At 41.1% G+C, this 11,544-nt stretch overlaps 1 protein-coding gene across 1 annotated transcript; it reads left to right on the forward strand.

The window, feature by feature from the left end:
- Window positions 1-133: 133 nt before the first annotated feature.
- LOC115819189 (nuclear apoptosis-inducing factor 1) lies at window positions 134-3,500 on the forward strand. Its single transcript, XM_030782746.1, has 4 exons — window positions 134-260; window positions 1,374-1,871; window positions 2,121-2,174; window positions 3,046-3,500. Exons 1-4 carry the CDS (start codon window positions 134-136, stop codon window positions 3,498-3,500), a joined length of 1,134 nt encoding a protein of 377 aa, XP_030638606.1.
- Window positions 3,501-11,544: the final 8,044 nt, after the last annotated feature.

The raw sequence follows: 11,544 nt of genomic DNA on the forward strand, positions 1-11,544 counted from the left end.
CTTTAATATTCAGCCTAACAAAATGTGACTTGACAGTCTTAATTCTCTCTGATGAATTTTGCATGTAACGTGTATCCATGAAGGCAACCACGCTATTTGACAGAGGGAGGGAGGGCGACATCCCATGAAGAGGATGTCGGCTTCTTTCCACTACAGTAAGGATAGCGTCTCGCGCTTCAAGAAGAGGAAAGCGCGCTTCACCTTCAGCGAGGTGCACATCCTGCTGGATGAAGTCCGCAAGAACCGGCACATAGTGGTGGGTGAGTATTTTATTTTAGCAGTGTTTACCCGAATGGTCTAAACTCAGAACCTAACCCAGTGAGTCCCATGGAACAATCTCTGGGATTGACAGGTGTCGTTACAGTTTAGTAACTAATACATTTATTTCAAATTAAGAACGCACTTGGTATGTTAATGCATGGGGTGATGAAAAATGTCTAATCCTGTCCGGGTCTGGAATCTGTTGATGTGGATTTAAATAGGAAGCTCACTATATTTCTTCGTATTTTGCTGTGTTGTAACACATAACTTCTCATAATAGATTTCTCAGGGTGATTCAATAGAGCAGTGGTTACTAACTTTTTGAAGTTTTCTTTCCATGAAGTTTAATGAAGTTATTTGAATATGTTATTGCATGACTCCAGCTGGCTGACCAAACAAAAATAGCTTTGCATTTTGCCTTAAGGACTAATAGTAAAGGGAGTAATATGAATTGGATTACACTCATAAGAAATAGTTCTGATTCTTTACACATTTGACATTTGAAAAAATGAAATTCAAGACATCTACTACTCCTAATGACAGTCACTGTACTCGGTGTGGTTTAGGTCGTTTGAGGAAAATGTGTCTTGTTTTGTTTGTTTGTGGAAAAGCACCTGAAAAGAATTCAGATGTATGATGGAAAAGCCTGGTGAGTTACTGAGAACTTTTGAGGTTAGATTTGCAATGGTCCCTGTGACTTATATTGCCATAGTAATGGTTTCATTTGTTATCTTTGTGACTTCACTCTTCTCCCCCAGAATCATCTTCTGTGAAGGCAACACTCAGCTGTTCACTTTCATTGTCTACTAATACTCCGCATTTCTAAACCAAACCATACAGATCTTACTCATTGTGGGTTTTTTTTAATGCTGACTTAAACATACAGCACTTCTTCAGTTTTCTGCTCTCTTTACAGCATTTGTAATATTCCGTTAAGGCAAAAATAAGTATTAATTTTCATCTTGTTATGAATTATGACTTTGTGCCTGACTAACATTATTGGAGAATTAACCCTGCGTGCCCAAAGAGCAGAGAAGAAAAGTAAAATGTTTTTTTCCGTCTTTCTGGTTGTTTTGGGATCATTGTTTGTGTGTGTGTCTTTTTACCCTCAGGGAAGTTTAACCACGGGGTTCCGGGTGAGCTGAAGAAACGAACATGGGCTGAAATCACTGCTCGTGTCAATGAGATCGGCGAGTGTGAGAGAGAGGTCATTGAGGTCATCAAGAAATGGTCTGACCTCAAATGCGACACCAAGCGAAAGGTCGCCGCCCTGCGATCCAAAGGTTTACTGCAACGGCACGCGCGCCTGACCACTGAGCTCTCGCCCACAGAGAACATCGTCCATCAGATCCTGGAACCGGATCCCAAGCAGGGCCCAGAGCACTGGTCTGCCAGTGTGGGTGTGGTCGTGGAGGATGAGGAGGACGACAACGATGAAGAGGACTTGGGAATCATGGGATTGGGATCCATTCACAGCTCACCGGGGGGAGGGGTTGATGTGCCAGGAATCATGCCACCACCTCCTGCTGGCACCCTGGGTGTACCAGGCTCAATACCAGCCCAGGGAACAGCAAATGTGCTGGAGAACATGGTACCCAGTGTCGGCTCCAGTAAGTGGATACGCTCTTCGACTGCCTTTTTCACTGGCCCTCTTGTGTCTTGCAGCAAGCAGGTCAAACGTTGAATTAGAAGAAGAAGTGCTGACAGCTGCATCTCCAGGAGGGTTTGAAGGACATTGACATAATGTTTAAGAGTCATATCTCCCAATCTTTACAATACAGCAATGTTACAGCCATGAAAAAATGCCAATGGGGTTGTCATAGTGTCAGCCCACTAATATCTCACTTGTTTTATTGCAGGAGATTCGTCCCAGTCATCATATGACACACAGTATGAAGTACCCACTAATGACGGTAAACACACATTTGTATACAGACACACTCTCAGCATTTTTCTCAAGGGGCTGTTGAGCTGTTTGATGACAGTTTGACGGAGTGTTACGAATGTTGTTAGTTTAACCACTTTTAAGTGACTTAACTGATTTTGCCTCAGTTAAACGCTTATTTTTATGTTTTGAGATTGTAATGTCCTCAGCTGCCCACTTAATGACTGAATGACCGACACTAGAGGCACATGGTGCTTTTTTTTTTCTTTTTTTTTTTTTTTAAAAACATGATATCGTGACAGTTTAGCAATGTGAAAGATTGTAGAAACACTGTAGGGTCCGTGTGCAGGTTTTCTTTAGCAAATGAGTTGAGAACATTATTTGTCTATACTGGTGTCAGTTGTATACATGTCAGACTGTTCTGTGTGTTTTATATGCATGGTCAGCTGTGTACTTGAATGTTCATTGACAGAGGCTCATGCCAGAGACGGTTTACACACTGGAATACTAGAGTGACATCATGTACATGTTTTTAAATGAACCGCTTGATAACGCCTTTATTGCCAAAGAGTAATACATGATGAATAAATATCATAAGGTTGCATATTTACACAAATCGAAAAGTCCTTGCATTCGTACTTTATGGCTCAGTTGACGTTTATTGCTGTTTTGGAGCAAATTTGACTAATTTGTTCATGGTTATTATTCTTGTATTCATTCTAAAGGTGATAAACTTACAGTACACAGAACTTGCCAACATTTGCATATGTAGTATTTAATAGTCATACAAAGCTGTACAGAACTGTTTTTTTTTTTTTTTTTGTAAATGCGGCTTTCATACAAATCTGTTCTTGTGTTCATGTTTAGTTATTCTAACCTCTAATCCCATCTTATCCCAGACCCTGATTCCCACCTAATGGACTCTGACGAGGATCACTATGACAACGTACTCCCATCATCCTCTCTGGCGACCCCTACTAACTCTGTTGCTCACGATGACGGACCAGTAATTAGTGCTGTTAAGGGGTGTGTGTCTTTGCCGCCTGGCCACGCCCGCGTTCCTGTAACCCCGCCCCACGACCGACCTACGGAGCTGAGCGGTTCTCGTGAGCACCTTTTGCGGAGTGCGACTCTGAGTGTGCAGGAGCAGCACACGACCAACGCTCTGCTGGAGACGGTGTCCCGTTCTCTGGAACTGCTGGCCGAGTCTGTGCAGCAGCTGGCCGAGACACAGCAGGAGTTTGTGCGGGAGTCCTTACAGCTGCAGAGGGACACGCTGCAGGTCCTCAGGGAGTTTGCCACGGGGGCGCTCACCATCATGCACGACAAAGTGAACGGGCGACCCACATTATAGCGGGCCGAACCATGCCACCCCCCCCCCCCCCGTGTCGATATTACTGTCGGAAAACGGTTACTCTGAGCAACACAGTGGTAGCTGAAGTGTGCTGCTTTAGCAACCAGACAACCATTTTTTTTCTTTCAATTTATGTAAGTTTTTTTTTCCCAATAACCTGCACAAAGACAGGACGTTATTGGACTGTGGAGGAGTTGCACAGTTCTTTATGAAACCTTGAAGAATTGCCATTCAGTCAATGTGTTGTAATGTGTTGAACAGTATCAGTGATTTGGTTGCTGTTGATATGGGCTTTTTTTCCCCCCATGACCAACAGGTGAGCTGTACACCCAGCCAAATTTTATAATGTGTTACAAATCAAAGAGGACATTTGATCATAGGAGTCAAGAGAAACTTGTTTTATATGAACCATATGAACAAATAGTGTTAATGAGTATGTGTGTGTGTGTGTGTGTGTGTGTGTGAGAGAGAGAGAGAAAGAGAGGGTGCTCCCCAGCTCTGTTATTTTATTTTCTTCCTAATACTCCAGCAGATCATAGTCTAATGTAATATCCATTTGGCTCACTGTTATAAGCTTCCTCATTGGGGCTGTGTTAAAAAGAAAGAAAGCCATGCAGATGAAAAGCAAAAGATATCATTCTGAAAAGAAACAAGAACCCAGGCTGTGTCCAGACTCTATTATCAGCAAGCAGACACTTGCGCGCGCGCACACAGAAAAGACGCAGAGCAGTGGTTTACAATGTTCACTAATCACGTTTTAGTTAGCTGCAGGCTTCAGCAAATGCTTTATATGTTAGAGCCAGCACAGGATGAAGTCATGCTTCTGTTATGAGCTGTTTAAGAACACCATATCAAACTGTACCTCATGCTCAGTGGGACTAGACATACAGAACAGCTCACATTGGCACAACTGATTTTTGACTTGTTTTTGATCATGAAAAAGGGAGAGGATTGATGGATTAAAAAATGTGGGATAAATATGTTTTCCCTCATGTGGCACATTTTTGTTAACTGGGAAGTTACACCAGAGAAGACAGGGGCCCATTATGACTACTGCCTCTTTGTTTTGAAATCACTGATAAAAAAAAAAAGTTAGATGTGTAGTTACAGAAAACAAGGCTTTTTCATGAAAAAGAGGCCCCCCTAAAATTTCAAGCATTTGGTTTGAAAAACCGTCTTGGACGCTAGCTAACAGAGAGGTATGTGTTGAGGTGACACCACAACACAAAAAGGGTAAACTTCCCCTGGATTGGAAGTCATAGGAAAACATGTAAATAAAGTGTCTTATTCATAAATGTTGCCGTCTTCAAGTGGTTCTTTTGTTGAAGTTACTCTAAACTGAAACAGCTTACTGTTTAATGCACATCATTTGACTTGGGAGAGTCTGTGATGTTGTAAAGGAATCTTAAAAAAAAGTTGCAGTAGACCCCAGAGAATATTCCGGTTAATTAAAGTCTTACTGCAGTCATTAATAAAACAACAAGGTGCTGCCTGGTAGAGTCATGTGTTTGTAATGAATTGACCTGAGCTGTTTTTGTACATCCATTTCCCGAGCGTTTACTGTGAGTTGATCTTATGGATTGATTTTGTCATAGATTTATTGTTGCCTCACACCTTCACGTTTGGTATTTAAGAGTGGCCCTCGGTTTGTACCTGAAAAATGCAGGGTACAGGTGTTATTACACACTCTCAAGTTGTTGATAATCACCTTCATTACACTCAAATGGTATTGTTTTCCTGCTTCTAAATGAATGAAAAGTTTATGATAATGTATTGGGTCTTGTTCCTAAGCATTGAGGTTTGAGTTGAGCACTGATACAGTTGTTGAGGATCCTAAGAAAGAAATGAGAGAGAATACTGTAAAAATAATTCACATAGATGCACTTTGCTGCCAGATGTGATTGATGTTTTGTGTCTGTAAGATAAAGATGAAGTCAAATCTCCCCACTTGAAGATCTCTCCTCAGCATCCTCAAAGGTTTAAGTGCACTCACTAAAGCTTGAGAAGTTGTTCTTACTTTATTTGCCACTAGGGGGCATAATTGTATCTGTGTGGTCTAAGTAAATCAGCTACCACAATAACATCTGTCACATCATGCCAGTGACAGTCATAATGTAGCAAGATGAAGCTGCGGTTTCAGGAAAAAGTGTTGACGTTTAGATGACAATGGTTCTCTCCTCAAAGCAGTTCGGTTGAAATAAAGAAATCTGTATTTTTGCCATTTGTGAGCTCAGTCAGAATGGGGTGGTTAAAATCGGTCAGCACATCTGTTTCCTTCACGCTTTCATTCCAACATACAAAAGTGTTGTGTGTCTTTGGCTCTGTGCTTCAGACTAATACTCTATATGTCTGTGTCAGTGAAGTATCTGGTTATCTTATTACCATGCTGCATCTCCACAGAGAAAAAATATATGATTAATACTCTGTATGTCTGTGTCAGTGATGTATCTGGTTATCTCATTACCACGATGCTTCTCCACAGAGAAGAAAAAAGCTGTCCATAACCCAGAGTGATATCATTTCTGGGTGTTGTCTATCTCTGGCTGCATGTTTTTTTTTTTAAATCAGCATTTTGTGATAGATACAGAAATCGATATATCCACAAAATGTCAGTGTGAAAATTTTCTTCAGTGGCCTGTATTATGATTTTTGTGTCTTGGGATTAGGGATACTGCTCTGAATTTTTAAGTACTGTTTAGATTAACTGTGGTACAAAATTCCTTAAACATAATTATTGTGAACTAGAAGTTTCATTCAGTTATAAATTGAACCTTTTGTTGTGACAGGTGTTAGATCAGATAAATGATTCAGAAATGTTGTAGCATACCTTTTGGTGTGGCTTTGATGATACTGGAAGTGAATGGAAAGACTAAATTTGAAATAAACTTTGTCCAAAATCTTTCATCACTTCAGAGGAATCTGAAGTGAAATCTTAAACCAAAGGAATCTTGAACCAAAAACGGTCAGAGTCAGTTCTCAACACCACTGGTATATGGAGTTCCCCGACATCCAGCCAGAAACACCAGCACAGCAATAAATCTTACAGTGCCCTGTGGATTTTTTTTCAAAGATGTTTGCTTTTCAGCAACAAAAACAACTATAAAATCACCATTCTTCCAAGAAGCTGACAAGAACCGTGTGCACTGGTGGCAGAATATCAGAGATGCATGTGGAGAATTATTTTTGTCTTGTACTTTGGGTGTTTTTTATGATCTCTGACAAAGGTCTTTTGTTTGGTTGGTTTTCTGTAGCTGAACAGAAGCTCCTGCATTCACAGGATCACTTCTGTAATATGGTCATTTACATTTTACAACAGTTGTGCAATTTGCATTTGAACCTTGAATCAGTTGCAACTTAGTGTTCTTTGGAATAAAAATTATTTTGAGGACAAATTGATGAAAAAAACCCCAAATAAACAAACAAAAAAACATCTTTCATAAAAACTTTAATCTAACCCAGCCTCCACACGCTTCACAACCCACAATCTCATCCACAGCCATCTCTGACAGAAGATCCTAATTTACAATGTCACTTGTTGGTACTTGGGTGCACCTCACAAACCAGCTTTCCTCCTCCCATGAGTATATATTTGGGTTTCTTTGTCCATTGGCCTGATGTGTTGTCGTCTGTTCTGAGGAACCTGCCGCCCCCTGCCTCACCCTCAGCTGCCATCTGGAACAAAAAAGCGAGGGATTTAGGATGGACGAGAGAAAAAGAAGCAGATAAATTTATCGATCTGTCCTTTCCAAGTACAAGTTGGATGTCCTCCCTCCCCTCTGTCGCTCTGTTGACCTTTCGACCTCCTTTTTTCTTCATCTCTCTCTCTCTCTGTTCCTGCTGTTTCCCTGACTCTCTCTTTCATCTTCCATCTGTCACTCTGGCCTCAATCAGGGGCCAACATTACCTCCACCAAGAGGCCCATATCAGCTCCACTGTGAGGCCCACTTTAGCTCCACTGTGAAACTCAGCTCAGCTCCATCAGGGGGCCCATGTGACTAATGTTGCTTGATTGGAGTTTTGAGTCCAAATTGTAAGCTTAATCTGGATGCTGGATTGTTTTGTAACTTTTTAAACTGACAAATGCATTTTTAATTGAATAAAAAACCCCAAAAACATATACTGTAAATATGGACCAGGGCACTTTGGGACTAACAAATATTTCCCCAGTACATCAACATTTTCTACAATCTTTTCCAGAGCTTGATTAAATAAAGTTGAAGAGCAATTTATTACACTCGAGGAGGGTTTCTGTGCCATAACCAACTGTAGTCTAGTGCTCACTCTCAGACTGTCTTTGGTCAGCTGCCTCTTGACTCCTTTCTTTCATGCCGTTACCCTCTTTCACCTGGAATCTCATTCGCAGCAGCTGCAAAACTGGACTATGTTGGACACAGCTACACACACACACACACACACACACACACACACACACACACAAAGTCTCTTGTGTCTGAGTGGGTTGATTAGAGACACAGGGCTGGTATTATTTCCCCTGAGGAAGCAGGTTGTATGTGTGCTGTAGTGGGAGGTGTATGTGTGTGTCAAAGAGCTGGTCTCTCTGTCCTATGGGATCTGGACTGATTTGGGCTTAAGGTCAGGCAGATGCTATGTGTGTGTGTGTGTGTGTGTGTGTGTGTGTGTGTGTATGTGTGCGTGAGTGAGTGAGGGAGTGTATGCAATTGCGCGTGTCCCAAGGGTGCTGATCTGGTCTGTGTTCCTTCGATATAGGCAGATGCCATGACTTCTGTGTGTATGGATGTGTGTGTGTGTGTGCGTGTGTGTGTGGTGCAAGCAGATGCCATGACTTCTGGGTGTGCGTTCGTGTGTGTGTGTGTGGAGATTTTGGGTCATAAGTGGAGTCATGTCTGAAATAGAAATGAGTTAGCATGGAGATTTGCTTGCACATGTGCGTGCTGGAGGTTTGTATATGTGTATATACAATGTGTAGCTGACAGAGTATATACCCTACATGAGTTTTCTCATGTGTGAGAACTGAATTGAAAAAGAAGTTAGAGCAAACTGAAGACAGGAGTATTTGTAATGGTGTCAGTGAGTTGGGGATTAAGCATCAGTGTAAGGATGTTTGTATTGTTTTGTAGGGACATTTAGAATAATGAATGTACATGAGCAGTTTGGGATAAATAGATGAAAATGTAAGATCATCTGTGTGTGTGTGTGTGTGTGTGTGTGTGTGTGTGTCCTTCAGTTCCCATGCTCCTCGACACACTTGTGTCACACCCCTAGGGACCAACCATTCCATCCTCTCCTCCTGACACAGGGGTAGACACCAGAGTCACAGCCCATCTGCTGCTTACAAACAATGAGACACACACACACACACACACATACACACAAATGCATCCCATTTTTGAAACTGATAAACTCAATTCATACATTTATATACAACCCACTCTTATACTCACAGCTGAAAATGCAGCTTTGCTGCGTCTATGTCTGATAACTTCCCTTTGTCTGAATATAAACTGCTAGACATTCCCTCATCTTTTATCTTCTTTACTGCTGAGCTACCATACAAACAGGTTTCCAAAGCCGTTTTACCCACATAAACATTCTCAAGACTCCTCACCACAATAACCAGTAAAAAAACTGGAAAAGTAATAGTAAGAAACAGTAATCTAATCCCGTGGAAGGTTGTTTTTTTCCTTTTTTTTTTTAGCTTGAAACAGCTGCCAGGTGTCATAGGAAACCCGCTAGGGTGTGACAGACTTAGAACTTTTTTGGATTAATGACAGATTTTTGTATATCAGACAGCTCGGTAGACAGACAGACAGACAGACAGACAGATAGACAGATAGACAGATAGATAGAAATAAAAAAATATGTTTAAATTGAAGTAACATTCTACGTTACATAGTCTCATTGTAGAAGGTATAAGAATGCATGTACAATACAGACAGGCTAAAACTGGGGAATGGGGAACGCGACATGAGAATGGGGTTTTTCAAGTCAAAAAGGGTAGTGGAGTTTACAGGGGTGATATAGCCTCAAAGGAAACTTAAACATCTTATTTTAAGAATAATAAATCTTTAACTGGACCACTCAGTAAAAGGAACCATAGGAGATGCCTGCAGAAAAATGACACTCACTGAGGTGTGTACTAAACTTCCCAAGTGAGTACGAATGTTTTGTTTTGTTTTGTCTGTGTTATTTGTGGGGTAGCACACTCCAGTCTCTGTTCTCTCATACATTATTAAGGTTTATTTATTCTTTTATGAGGATCGCTGACAAAAGTGTGTCACGGTGTTACGGCAGATTGAAGAACTGTTCAGCGGCACACTTCACTCATTATAATAACAATACACCCAAGACTATACCAGGGCAGTAACCCCCCCCCCCCCACCCCACACACACACACAAACACACAAACCCCCCGACCTCGTCTCTAAAGAGAGCATAACGTAAGCCATCTTTGATTCGTTGAGAGTGAAAGTAACTTGTTTGGCTGTACGCACAAAATTTCAGAGGATTATTTGAATTGTGTTTTACATAGACATTTTATTAAAATAATATAACCTATATATAAGTTTTATAAGAAATTTCAGTCACTAAAATGTTCAGGACACAGCTGTAATCTCTTAATTTTGAGGTAAAAATCACCCACGGTAAATTACCAATCTCTTTTTATCATAAGGCACTCGAGTGACTACAGTACTCTTCGCAGATCTAAAATACGCAATATCAGATTACTCAATAAATATATTTCATATCAGATCATTTCCATAAAAAAATATATTTAATAGATAAATGACAGCTTTTAGTGTGATGAATGTGGCATTGATTTCAGCTCTTCGGCCGCTGTAGCAGATGCTGGGGCATCCATGGCCGCGCCTTGGAGCGCAGTTAGTCCTGGCGGTTTGAGACGGACAATAGCTGACCATGTGCCGACTATTACCATACAGCTGTTCCTACGAGTCTACACAAAACCAGTTACCATGATATCCCCCATGTCCTCCCTCCTAACCGCGAGCCCTGTCTGCCCCTCTCGCCCCTGAGCGACAATAGACAGTCTCAAACACAGCCCAACCCCCCAATTCTTAGTTCCTAAACACACACACAGAGGGAGAGAGAGAGAGAGAGAGAGAGAGACGTCAGACATAAAAGACGTTATAGCTATAAAACCTATACGCGTTGCAGAGGCCGCACGCGCCAGGGTAATTACCGGACCTGAAGTGAATGGAAAGGGGGGAAGGCAAGGGACCCCTCCTTCCTCCTTTTCTCATCCGATATTTTATCGATCCTTTGGCTAGCCCTGCTGTAGAAAGGATTAGAGCCAAGACAATACAACAGAACACGCAGAAGTTTTAAGTGTATGAATAGCGGGGTATAACTGATGAACACAAGAAAACAGACTCATTCTTGTGCTCATCAGTTCTGTCCCGCTATTCATGCTGTACCCTAACTGAAACGAAAAGGGGAATTTAAAAAAGAGAAAAGATACACGACAAGAAGCATATCTGGTAACCTTGATAGATGATGCTGACATGAAGATATCTTATGGTCAAATTTCATGAAAAAATAAAACAATTGTAAGACAACCCCATTTTGTTACATTCAGTAAAGAACTGAACACTAAATGTACCAGTTAATCGTTGAAAATGATTTTGATGTTTAAGTTTTTAACTTTTCATGTACATGTCAGTATCTCAAACTTTTCCTGTCGTGGATGTTTCTAATCCCCTTCCGCCTCTTTTTTTGTACAACGGTCTCATTACAACTGTGTAAACCAAGCTTTCCCCACAGTTTCTTTGCCTGGCTCAAAAAGAATTACACAAGTAGATTACAGGGAGCCAGTGGGAACCGAAAAGGCCTTACAATGTGTATTCTACTGACAGATAAAGATAAACGCCTGTTAAACTCCAGCAGAAGTAACGTTTATCACTTAAAACGTGAGATGTCAGAGACTGTGCCCACTTGGATCATTTCGCTTACTAATTATAACCTTAAACTGCAATAATATAATTTCACAAACGAAATTCCTTTATCCGCAGAAACGAAAAACAGAATGTATACTAATTTTGAGCTC

This window comes from Chanos chanos, chromosome 8 (genome assembly GCF_902362185.1).
Source record: "Chanos chanos chromosome 8, fChaCha1.1, whole genome shotgun sequence".
NCBI classification, from domain to species: Eukaryota; Metazoa; Chordata; class Actinopteri; order Gonorynchiformes; family Chanidae; genus Chanos; species Chanos chanos.

What these genes read in the sequence shown, in the direction of transcription:
- LOC115819189 (XM_030782746.1), top strand. Translation starts at nt 134, where the DNA reads ATGTCGGCTTCTTTCCACTACAGTAAGGATAGCGTCTCGCGCTTCAAG. An exon ending in GAACCGGCACATAGTGGTGG is followed by an intron (nt 261 to 1,373) that starts GTGAGTATTTTA and finishes TTTTACCCTCAG; the next exon opens with GGAAGTTTAACCACGGGGTT. An exon ending in TGAAGTACCCACTAATGACG is followed by an intron (nt 2,175 to 3,045) that starts GTAAACACACAT and finishes ATCTTATCCCAG; the next exon opens with ACCCTGATTCCCACCTAATG.